This window comes from Centrocercus urophasianus, unplaced genomic scaffold (assembly GCF_019232065.1).
Source record: "Centrocercus urophasianus isolate 14NV4802_14NV808 unplaced genomic scaffold, USGS_Curo_1.0 seq_67, whole genome shotgun sequence".
NCBI lineage: Eukaryota > Metazoa > Chordata > Aves > Galliformes > Phasianidae > Centrocercus > Centrocercus urophasianus.
Window position 1 is genome coordinate 47,785 of NW_024885277.1, and position 12,814 is coordinate 60,598.

The window sequence follows — 12,814 nt, forward strand, 5'->3', positions numbered from 1 at the left end:
TTACGCTGCTGGCAGCACGGCCAGGAAGGGGACGCTGCGGGGCTGCTCCCTCATGTACCTCTTGGTGGAGCTGTGGAAATAAGACAACAGCCATAGCAGCCACAACACCAGGATGCTCCAATGAGAATGTGCTGGGGACTTCATAAAATGCTTTTCATTGCCTCTGGAAATGGGATGAAGGAGGAGAATCCAGAAATCCAACTGTATCCAACGTGGCTGGTATTTGTTGGGTTTCAGCACTTTGAAGTTTGCTTTTTTGGTCATGGGCAAAATTTAAAATACGGGCTGCTGCGAGAATGACATCAGTAAAAGCAGAGATAATTATTGGCCTCATGTTGCATCAGGAGAGGTTTGGGTTGGGCATTAGGAGACATTTTTTCTTCAAAAGAGTGGTGATGCACTGGCACAGGCTGCCCAGGGAGGTGGTGGAGTCCCCATCCTCAGAGGTGCTCATGAACCATGGAGATGTGGCACCTGGGGATGGTGGAACGGGTTGAGGTTGGGCTGGATGACCTTCGAGGTCTTTTCCAATCTCACTGATTCTACTACTCTGTTTAGAGCTGTGGTTTAGGGAGCAGTGTTGGTGGTAGGTGGCTGGTTGAGCTGGGTAATCTTAGAGTTCTTATCCAACCTTAATGATTCCATGATTCTATGATTCTATTACTGTTGTCCTTTTGCACTGGGGTGTTTCCCTGCATCATCCTGCTCCCCTCTCCCCTCTACCTGTATCGTTTGGTGTTGATGAGCCAATGCACAAAGTCCTTGGCCTTCATCCTGTCCAGGTAGCGTGTGAAGTCGCTGGTGAAGGTGCCCTCCGAGTGCCGCTTCGTGTTGGATGGGGCTTCGTATGAGGGCCATCTGAGGGCAAAAATGGGGCAAAATGCAGGGATCACATCAAATAGAAGGGCTCCTGTGCCCTCCCTGCAGGAGGCTGCAAAATGCTGCAAGGAGTGGAGCAGCGTCCAGAAAATCTGTAACAACCCATAAAAATAACGGTGGGGATCTGCCAAGCCTGGCCAGTATTGTCCCTTAAGTGCATGAGACGTCCTGTTCTGTGCCCTGGACCTCTCTTGGCTGCATCTTTATGGACACCTTCAGCTCCACGGATCTCATCACTGATGCTTTCAGCCCTCTGCAGATGGGGAGCTGAAGGGCCAGCTCCTCCTGGCACAGAGACCACAGAGGGTTTCCCACCTGCACAGTGTGGAGACAGGCTCAGCACCGCTCTGGGTGTCTGCCTCTGCATCTCCCCATGCAGCAGAAATCTCTGCTCTTTGCGGTGTTCTGCCATAGCAAACAGCTCCTGACACATGCTGCCTTTGGCCTCGGGGGGGGGCCAGTTGCCTCTGTCCCCATAGGGATGGGAAGGAGAGAGGCACCCAGCCCTGCTCGCCACATTGCCAACACAACCTTTGGGTCTGGGCAACGTGAAACCCCTGTGGGACGTGGCAATGTGGGCTGGCAGAAAGGATGAATCCAAAGGCATCAGGCACAGCTCAACAGCGAGGGGCTCAGCTCTCAGCCTGCAGCAGCTGCCGCCTGCAGCCAACCACCCAATGCCATACCTGAGTGCATCTCCTGTGTCCCTCGGAACCACCTGCCACGCTGCTGGGATCAGCACAGCCAACACCAGCCCGGAGAGGTACAGCCAGAGGATGAGCTTCATTTCTCTTCCTGGAATTCAGATAGAAAAGTACAGCTTGCCATCGCTGTGGAAACCCCTCTAACCCTTCCAGCATGGTAAGGATGGATGTGGAATAAGAGATCCCTGCCAGGAGTGCTGGCAGCATTGTGGTGGGTGCACAGCTGAAAACCCATTCCCATCACTATCCATCAGCACATGGTCCTGGCTGTAGGCACACAGGGTTTGTAGGATCCAAAGAGAAAATTCAACTCTGCTGCCAGCCACTCCCCCCCCCCCCTTCCTACCCAGCAGCAATATTCCTTCCTCACACTCATCACCACGATACTGTGGGACTTTCCCCACCACCAGCTGCTCAGAGAAGCCGTGTTACAAAGAGTTGGCTAATTAGAGTTCTACATTTCCTAACGGGGCTGCACGGCTCAGAGGGTTTAAAATACACCCCTCCCCCCCCCCCCACCCCTCGTTTGCAGAAAATTAGATTTTTGGTCTATCATCAGGCAATCATTACTTTAATTTCTTCAGAGATTGGTAGGAAAGAAGGGAGCGAAAGGCACTTACCTTCTTGCGAGGACAACCGCTCCCCTAAAAGCAAGATCCTATTTCCCTCCTTTGCTGGTTGTGGCTCAACTCCACTCCTTCCTGGTGCTTTTAAGCTTGTTAGCAGGATGCTAAAAGCTGACAGGTAGGTCATCGGTGCTCCTCTTTTTAGTTGGATGGGTCATTATGAATCATTACAGGATTTTTTAAGAGGGGCCGTTGCAAAAATATATTTGTTGCCATATTTTTCAGCTTACGCCTTCAGCAATGAGTTGATTAGGTTGCTTTTTTTTTTTTTTTTTTTCCTTCTATTCTTTTCATTTTTTTTTGGTCATTTCTTTTTCTCTTATCTTTGAATTTCTTTTTTTTTTTTTTTCTTTCATAGCTTGGACCAATGGAGTGACCCACGGGTTTCAAGCTTCCAGGTGCAATGGTCACCATTGCCACAGCACATCGTGCACAGGGAGGTGATTTCTGTGCCCGTAGGACTGCCCTTCCAAACACCTTTGGTATGAGTTGAAAACATTAAAAATGAAAGGAGGAAAAAAAAAAATAAAAGGGAGTGGAAAAGTAAATGAAGCATCCGGGTGCACGAGCACTCGCTGCTGCTTTCTGCAAGGTGAAATTTAGGCTCAGAGCTCCAAAGATGGGCAGACACCTCTCTCAATCCAAGTCCAGTGCTGTCCCTTAAGGCCAGGTCAGGTATGGGGCCGTTCACCACCGTTTCTCCCATTGGAGATGAGTGGAAGCAGCTGCAGATTTGAGCCAGAGCTTTATCCTGTGGGACATCTGGGCTCAGACCAGGGGCTGGGGAACATCTGGAACTCATCAGGACAAGGACAATGGGTTCTGCTGGGGTGTCTCCTGAGAGCTGGGCTCATCCCTTTAAAATCCATGGAAACGAGGCTGGAGGGGAGCAGAACTGCCAGCTGTGGGGTGCTGACAGCCCCTGACCGACACAGCCCTGAGCTCCATGGCCATCCCAGGGCGGGGGCTCCTGAGGGAGCATTGGGGGAACCCAGGAACTCACGTTTCAGTGCTCAGGGGCTGAATGTGCCCATTGCAGCCCAAGTGCCCATTTCACAGGTGCAGAGAACAGCAGGCCTGAGGGAGATGGGCCACGTTTCTCCCTCACCCAGCACCACCAGGGCATGAAGGCTCGAATCCCCGACTTCCCCACTGCTTACCGTCTCTCCCCTGGGACCTTTCTTCTCACTGTTGGGTAGTTATTATTATTCTACCAAAGAGATTTCTGTAATTATTATTACTGTCAAAATACGACTGGTGTTCAGGGGACACTCAACTTGAAGAGCCTTTTAATTAGGGCCAGCAATGGCCTTACGAGGAAGCCTGACATCAGAGGAGAAATGTAGGAGATTAATTAGCTCAACCTTCAGACGAGAGGTCCAGATGTCCCACCCATCACTTGGACGGAACATTCATTAATGCCACCAAATTAGCTCTCAGTGGCACTGCTTGTGGTGCCCCTGGGAAAGGGCACGAGATTTCTGTGGCAGTGCAGAGAAATCCAACCCAGTCCATGCAACGCCTCCATGGTGTGTCTCAGTTTTCTCCACAGGGATTCCAGGTGTCAGAGTGCTGTGTCCCATGGGACTCTTCCTCTCCCCTCCCCAGGTAATTTTCTCTGGCCCTTTGGGACGCATTCATGGAGAGTCTCGAGTGGAAGGGACTTATAAGGATCACTGAGTCCAACTCCTATGATAGTCTTCCCTTTCTAGGCATCTGTAGCCCACCAATTAGTGTCTCTCCCATGCTGGACGATGGCACTGTGGGGGCACAGAGCCACGTGTTAAGTTACACGCACAGATCTGGATTTTGCACTTTTTTTAGGGCTTGGAGAGGTTTTTATGGGCAGCAGGTGGCAGCCTCTCTCTGCCTGCCCTTTGTCTATCTGCCCTTCCTCTGCCTCGCTGCCACCATCTCCCTGTGGATCCCAAAGAACACACTTGTCCTGCTTGCTGCACCTTGCCTGCAAGGAAAGAGGGTTAGGAAAATGCCTGGGCCATATTGCACACCTCAGGTTCATCAGTGCTTGGATCAACTCTTCCATCCTCTGAAGAAGGGCGTTTTCCCATCAAGTTCCCCCAGGACTGAGCGTGTGATTGATCTACCAGCTTTGGTATCTGCGTCTTTGGGAGAAGCAGCAGTGGCCATGCGGATCCAATGGGAAAAGTGAGACACAGTCTTATAGGGTTGTCCAAAATCAGGCCAGAAGCAAAGTAAGTTTAGGCTTGAAGTGCAGTGAAGACATGCTGAATATTGCTGAATATCACACTGCCAGCAGCTCTGGGGCTTGGATTCCCTGCCTGGAGCGAATGGATGAGGATGGCATCCTTTACAAAAGCTCGCAGGTGACCATGAAGGCACATTAAAAGCAACAAACCACCCCGATACTCCCATCCTATAGCTGCAGGCTCAGCCAAACTGAGCAGTGGTTAATTTTGGAGGGATTTACTGCGATTAAGAAAGAATAAAGGCTGAGATTTGCCTTCTTGGATCCTCTGCCATTCCGCACAGCTCTGTGGGAAGCATGTCAGGTCCAACCCAGCTGAAAAGAGCAGAGAATGGGAAGCCCATCCCTGTGCAGCCCCTAACCCACGCCAGAGAGCCCCGTGAATCAGCTTTGTGCTCTCCCTGCCCCTGTGGCTGAAGGTGCCGTTGGCCTCCCCCTCCCCAGCCACAATTAGAGGCAATTTTATACCCATTCTGTCAGAGCTTGCTGCTGCCAAGGCATAACAGAGCACAGAAAGCCCTCCTTGGGTCAGTGCTTTCACCTGAAACATCTCCTTCAGGGTGACCCTGAGGTCATGGTTTCAGTTTCAGCATCGTTTCGGACTTTTTCACCTGTTTTCCTTCACAGGTGTTCTTTAAAAGCAAAAGGAAAGCCATTAAAAAAGATACTCTGTGTTCCCAGCAAGGTATGTTGGCAACTCTTGAGGATCCTGGCTTATTTTGCTGCCCCTTTTTCACCTTCATGCATGTTTTTTGGGGCAGAACCCAGTATCTGCCTTTAATGCTGCAGCCTCCTGCTCACAGTTGACCTTCACTGCCAGGAGGAGGAGTACAACAGGGGGCAGAGATGGGGCTGAGCTGTGGGGCAGGCTATCATGAGCTGGGTGGGAACCATAACTCCATAAGAATGGGGGATCATTGCTGTGTAGCCCCTCCTAAAAGCGCTCCCAGGCTGTATCCACCCTCAAGGTGGATCCCCATTTTGGATGAATCTGTAATTTTTCTCCCTTCAGTGCCAACAAAGCAGCAGGAAACTGGGTGAGATCTCTCTGGATCTCCCAGCTCCCATTGCTCTCCTAGCCCTGAGCACCCTCCGTGGGCACCAAAAGACCACATGCATGGAAAGGAATGCTGTTGGTTGTCATGGCCAAGGGCATGCATTCCATACGGGGATGCAAGCCTGGAGAAGTGGAATTGATTTTGGTAGCTGGTAGAGGGAGGAGAAAGTTGCTTGTACCCAAAAACCGAGCAGGGATGGGTGGGCTGATGGAGAACTGTAAGCAGGGGCCATAGGGAGCTCACAGCTGGGAGATGGACACCCACTGTGTATCCCACACCAGTGGCACCTCCTGCACAGCATCTCTGCTCCTTCTCATCGATGGGAAGTGATGGTCACTGGGGGCCACGTGAAGCCCAAGTCAGAGGCTCTGTCCTCATTATTGAGTGAATCCATGCATCAGTGGGCACTCAGCACGATGCCCTGCAACGCACTGAAAGGTGGGTGCTTCCCTGTTGCATTTGGACAAGTGCAAAGCACATGGGGAGCTGCGCGTGGGGCTGGGTGCTCCTGGGGCTGTGAGGCTGTGGGGCTTGGCTCGCTGCAGCAGCTGTGTGCCTGCAGCCAAAATCCCAATTTAGGGCTGCAGGTTCTTGTTTAATTACACTTTCTTATCTGAGGCAGAGGGGTGGTGGTTAATGGCTTTGATATGTGGAAAACTTTGGCAGCCTTCTCTTACTGGCTTTCTATTTCTGTCCATAATGTTATCAAAATCTTATATAAGCTAACAAGAGAAGTTTACCTTTGTGCACAGGTTAAAAAGTCCACAGTGGAGTCTGTAACAAATGCATTAGAGGCTTTAATTTCACCCCTTTGGTCTCTATGTGCCCCTCGCAGGCTGTGTGTGATTCGATAACCCTTCAGCTTTGCAAAAATACACCTCCTGAAGTCCTCTTGTTGCTGTTTGCTATGCAGCTTCCAGCTTGGCAGCCACCTCTGCTAACCAGCTGATTAAACCTGATCTTGCCATAAATCAAAACTTCTTCGCATTCAAATGTAACAATTAATCCTGGGTGTGTTTGTGCAATTAGATGACAAATTATGCCTCGAGATTCACTTGCTTGTTTAGATAGGGAAGCTGTGTTTGCTCAGCCAGGGATGTTTGGCTGTGGCTTTCAATCCACCCCGGGGGATGCAGAGTGAAAAACTCGGGGAGCAGCATCTCAGAGCTCAGAGCTCCATCTCCTTGCCCTGCAGACTGGAGGTTTGTCTGATTGCAAGTATCAGTGCAAGGTTTGCCTGCACCAAGCATTGGTGCTGCTTCGGATAACCAGCATATCTGAGCTTTCCTTTATGATGTGAGTGAAGAATGCGTGATCTTAATGGTCTTTTCCAGCCTTAATGATTCAATGAAATACTCCTGCGACGTTGTGAGCATTTCCTGGAGGTGACTTATTCCTACGTCCACCTCTTAACAGAAGGTAAACTTCCGTGGTGGAATGCAGGGGATAATCCATTCTGTGATAGTTCCCTAAGCAACATGACCTGCGACCTTGCTGTTAGCAAACACCTGGGAGCCTGGTGTGCTGACTAGAAGATAAAGCCAACACTAAACGTGGGGCGGGTGGAGGTGCTGCAGGGATGGGGCCGTGATGGGGCCATGATGGGGCCATTGGAACTGATAAACTATCTTGTTGTTCTGAGCCAGCCCTGAGCCAGCACTTTTCCACCTACTCAAAAACACGTTCTCAGGTAAACTTTACAAGACAAAGGTATGTTTGAATGGAGTCACTGAAGCCCCACCTGAAAGTAAGAAATGGTGTAAAATGGCTTAAGAGAGGGATTTTGGAAGAAGGTACAACCTGGGAGGATGCTGCTGACTTCAGGACCTGCCAATGGGCTGAGCTCTCTTCACCCTTATAGGGAAGGCTATTAGGTGAGATTTGCATACTCAGTTATGCTGAGTGCTTCCCCCAGAGAACCTAAAAATCTCTGTAGAGTTATTCCATGGTTTAAATTGATTGTAGTCAGCCGTATTACTCATGTTCTTGGTTAACTTCACATGCTCTGCTGACAATAAAAACAATATGCATTCGGTTGCTTTAATAAAACGAATTATTCACTAATCAAGCCATGAGAGATCTCATTGGGCATGGGCAAACTCCTTAAGGGTGATTGAGAGAAGCCCACTGGAACATGGCTAGATGGATCGGGCAGTGCACTATTTGCAAATCTGTAATCACGATAGTTGACTTTAGCAAGGCTTTTGGCTCCCACAACATCCCTGTGATCTGAGGCCAGACTTGGATGGGGCCCAGGGCAGCCTGGTCTAGGCTCTTGTGAGAGGTGTGGATGGGCACAGGATGAGGGGCAATGGGCAGAAACTGGAAGACAGAAAGTTCCATACAAACACTCAGAAGACCTTCCTTCCTGTGAGGATGACAGAGCTCTGGAACAAGCTGCCCAAAGAAATGATGGGGTCTCCTTCTCTGGAGATAGTCAAGACCCATCTGAAGTGCTTTCATGCTTTGGAGTGAACCTGCTTTTAGCAGGAGGGGAACTCCACAGTCTCCAGAGGTCCCCTCCATCCCCCATGATACCCCTGTGCCCCAAATTGGGCTTTGCTCAGAATCCACTCCCAGCCACCCCCAGCCCTCTGAAGGCAAATGAGAATGCATGGGGCTTATTGTCTGCCAAACTCCACATGTGCTCAAGCCCTGTGCAGAAGGAATTGAGCAGAGGGAGGCAGGAGGCAATCGTTGCCTCCAGACCTGCAGCTCCTGTGCCCTCCTGGAGGCCACGGACACCCATTTCGTCTGCTTTGGTCTGTGTCTGAGACATCAGGACCAGTGCTAAGTGGCAATGACACAAGCTGAAGCCCAGCAGCTAATCAGCTCTCGGTGATGCTAGTGCCAAAGGAAGTCTCATTTACAGACAGTCCTGCAGCACGCTTTGATGTGGGTGGATGTGCTCTGTGGTGAGGAAGAGCCTTATTAACGCAGAACGTGTTGCTCTGCTGAACCGCTGGGAAGCTCGTGCTGCTGAGATGCGCCGGTTGCCAGTGCAAAGATGCGTTCTTTGGATGCGTTGCTATTTCCATGTTTTTTTTTTAAAAAAAAGAGTATTTTGAGGCTGGATGATACAGAAGGGATGAGTAAACTGGAGAACAGGGATGCTGCCTGCGGGGCACTGACGTTCAGCAGCGGCTTTTTGCTCAAAATCCAAAGCAAAATCATGAGATGGTCACCGTGGCAAAAACAAGGGCAAAGCCGTATGGAAAACAAGCCTGCTGATGTCAGCGGTGGTAATAGGTGCATATTTACACACTCCACTTAAATGGGAGGCTTTAGCTGCTGATTAAGTGCTCTTATGGGATTTCTTTGTGAAACACCCGACAAGTGTTTTTTTGATGCCCTTGGAACAAAGCAAGCTGATAGCGTTTATATCCTTTTCCTCTCTGATGGCAATTAGCGCTGATTAAAGAGTCCATAATTCATATGAACTCTGAGTTTGGAGGGGAGGGGTGGGCAACGGCTCTCGGTGTGGGAAAGCAATTGGCCGTTTTGATAACCAGATTAAAAAGTAATCACTCCTAAAGGAGCAGAGCCTGCAGCTCCATTGCTCTGCCACCAAGGAAATGCCACCCTGGGACAGGCGGAAAATCACAGCTGCCAAAAGCTGAAGGAACCACAGGGGAAGGGGAATCGATTTATTTGTGGCCTCGCATTAAAGGGTGAATTGTGTGGGATGCTTTGAGTTCGTTCTCATCCAGGTTTTTTTTTTTCCAGGCTGCACAAGAGGGCATTATACAAACCTGCAGCTGCACCTTGCTCATGGGCACAGAGCTCTTGCTGGCGTGCCAAGCAGGATTAGTGCTGTGCCAGCAGAGTATCCTGGAGGATGTGTGCCAGAGGCTTTGCTTTGATGGCTGCTTCTCAGGGTGGGTTTGGAGCTGGTTTCCCAGCCCCTGTGTGCAGCTCTGCATTTGTTCTTTGTTTCTTCATCATCCCAAAACGCTGTGCTGCTGGAGGCTGAGGGCAGGCGCTGACCTGGGAAACCTTTTGCTTTGCTGCAAACCTAAATGCTGAACATGTATTGCTCTTTGGATGGGAGCTTGATGGCTCTCTGGGTCTGTGGCGTAACAAAGATGCATTTAATCCTCTCCTTGTTTGCTAAGTCTTTGCATCCTCATTGCTTGGGGAAGCCCTCCTGGCTTTGGGCTGACCTTTCCTAACAAAGCCTCTTTGTCAGACAGACCTTGGGGCTGAGGTTTGCTTTGTTATTTTCCCTTCTTTCCTTTATCACTCATTATTTTATTGATGTCACCACCACCCAGCAACACAAGGACCCATTATATCACTGGACTTTGCTTGGTGGCAAAAAGGAGATTAGGAGCAGCAGTGGGAGATATAATGGGGAGCTGAGGCCAAAGTTGTGAGTAAGAGGAATGCTGGCACAGGGAAAGCAGCCATGATCCAGGCAGTGCTCCCACATGCCAGGCAAGGAAGCCTTGCTCTCACACAAGGTCTCTGCCTGAGCTTTGTGATGGGAGCATTAGGATTTTCCATGTGTTCAAGTGAGGTTTTCCAGGTGCTGCTTCCCATTTCCTTGGTGCATCCCAGCAGAGGGCAGCAGGAGGTGCCCTGGGCACCCATGGGTGCTGCTTTGGGTTTCGGAGTGTGCTGAGCCCATCCTCTCCAGTCCCACAATGGCACTGATAACTTCAAGCTCTGCCAAGAAGAGGCACTTTGGGCTGTAGGAGATGTTGAGATGGGAACTGAGACTCCATGAAGATCTATTTCAATCCTACTTGGTCTCTGGTCAAGTCCTTCCAAACTTTTCCATAATTGCAGGTGTTTTAAGGTGCAGTACTCGTATCTACCTGTGTTTCCAGTGCTAGTGCACGTCCTCATCCCACCCATGCAATCACAAGGACTAGGCATACTGCTGGAAGCAGCGAGGACCAAGCAGGCCCCCAGTGCCCCACATCCACCACAACCTGACTCAAAGTGCTTGCTTGCTCAGTTCTGTCCAACCCCAGACAAACCCTGGTATGTGGCCAGCAACTCAAACACAAATGGCAGCATCTGATATTCAGGCGGAGGCTGTGGAGCTGGGGTGCTGCCTGTTGACAACAGGAAGGGTGGCTGTGAGCTCTCTGTTGTCTCGGGACAAAGCAGCACTTCAGCATCCATGGGCTGGGCAGGGGCTGAGTGGGAGGGGAGGTTGGATTCTGTGCCCAGCAGGAGATGGGTGCTAGTACGGGTTGTGCCATGACTCATGCCAACACCCATGCCAGCTTTTGCCATGCCTGCACGCAGGTTTTCTGCACAATCCTTGCAGGATGCACTGGAAGTTTTCTATTTATTTGCGAGCCTTGGGTATCTCCTAATGCAGAGGGAGGATGTCTCTGCTTGTTGGTGGTTTGTGGAGATCCTACCTTGGTCTCTGGGTGCTCTGTGCTCTGCAGCAAAGCAGTGGCACTGCTCCTGGAGGGGACTCTGCTGTCCTGTGCTGCTCTGACTTTCTCGCAGCACTCAGTGTTGCAATATCTCTGCAGCGCTGCGTCATTCTGCCTTTTTTCACCCATCATCTTCTTTCCAACCAGCAGCATTCTGCTTTGCTCTCCAGCTGAAAAACGGCCTTATGCTTTCCCTGTGAAGCTGGAAAGCATGGCTGTAAGCAAAGCATTGAGGGCTGCAGAGCAGCCCACTCTCAGAAGGGACACAAACCCAAACATCAGCACTTTTCACCTGGGTGGTGTTGGAGTGAGCAGGGACTGTCCCATTGCAGCCTCCTCTGTGCTTCAGCCCCATGCAACACGTTGAAAACCTTTGGTTGCTTGAGATATTCCCATTGGATCTCACTGTTTCTCAAGCACTTGGTCCACCCCTGCCCTTTCAGCAGCCTGATGGACACCAAGTGATTCACAAACAGCCTCTGCAGACCTTCTTTGCACAGAATAAAGGCCGCTGGTGCACATAAACAGGTAAGGTTTGAGCTGTCACAACATGTGAAAATGGCTGAGTATTTCCTCCCTGCCAGAAAAACGTGAAATCCTGAAAGCTTTGCAGTAACTACCGACCAATGGGAGATGCTCAAGGATGAGAAACAACCTGCATAATCTTCTTAGTGTGAAAAAATTGCTTGTAGGTACATTTAGGAAATAACTGCATCCATTCCCACCCCTTAATTACAGCACATATGGACGAGAACGGCGTGTCGGGGTGTATTTATGTGTTCTGCTTGACTGTATATCTATGTGTTCTTAAAATCCAGACAGCTGATAATGGAAACCACCACTGTGGCTGACTGCTAAGCACCGTGCACGGCCATAAGGAGATGCAGTCAATGTAAGAGTGGGGATATTGTTCCCGACATTGAAATTCCTGTTTCTGGCAGAGCTGGGGAACGAGTGTGGCACAGCCACAGTTGTGTTATCGTCTGCGTAACGCAGCCCGTAATAGGCACGACAGGTAAATCTGGTTCCAAACGTGCAGGGATTATACCAGCCCTTAAGAAGTTGCTGAAATTGTTGTTTTCCGTGAAATGGAGATTTTTGCAAAGGGGTGCAGAAAACCCTGGAAGGTGTTTGGGTGTAATAATCCCATTAAAAGCAGGGACAAACTGTGAATGCTGGGGGGAGAGGGGGGTGGAGCTGGGGGAAGGAGGACAAACAAAAATCCATCTTTCATATGGTTTAAAGCATTGTTTCCACCCACGGATGGGTGAGAGCAGGTGGGGGGATCTCAGGGTTTCTGTTTGGGACTGGGAATGAGCCCTGAGCCCACCCTGGAGTCTGTTGGATGCATTCAATGCAACCTCTGCCCAGATTTAATGCAGCACAGACCATTGGAAAGGATGTGAGGCATTCCCATGCGAGGGGATGCTGCTGGCATCACCCATGTCCTGTATTCCCTCTGGCTTAGCAGAGACCAGTCCCTCCTATGAACTAGGGAAGGGTCTCCACCTCCAGTGCCCCCCTTCCACCTGCCCCCAGCCCTGCGTGGGGCCATCCCACTTGTGTTTCCCATCTGTGCTCTGGGTGATTTTAGCGCTGACACCGGGCTGCTGCTTCAGAATCCTCTGATTCATCCCATGGAGGGCTCACACCCAGGCTGGGCTTCTTCTCCCTGTTGGGATCACATGGCAGTGCTGCTGTGGGGTCAGCTCCTCAGTGGGTACAATCCCCTCATGCCCTTCCCCACCATGGGAAGGGGTGTGTGGTCTGCCAGAGCAATGCTGTGTCTCTTTTCAGCGTAAAGGTGGATGGGATCTGGAGCAGTGAAGCAAGGAGTGATGGACAGGGATGATCCCTACATCCTCAGGGTCCAGAGGCTGTGTGCTGCAGCTCTGGGGATGCCAGCCTGCTTCCACGAGCG

The 12,814-nt window shown here is 50.6% G+C and overlaps 1 protein-coding gene across 1 annotated transcript; it reads right to left on the bottom strand.

Annotated features, from left to right (window-relative positions):
• LOC122170337 (pro-glucagon-like) lies at positions 1-1,666 on the bottom strand. Its single transcript, XM_042837092.1, has 3 exons — positions 1,566-1,666; positions 724-858; positions 1-70 (listed from the first exon to the last, which is right to left on the bottom strand). Exons 1-3 carry the CDS (start codon positions 1,664-1,666, stop codon positions 1-3), a joined length of 306 nt encoding a protein of 101 aa, XP_042693026.1.
• Positions 1,667-12,814: the final 11,148 nt, after the last annotated feature.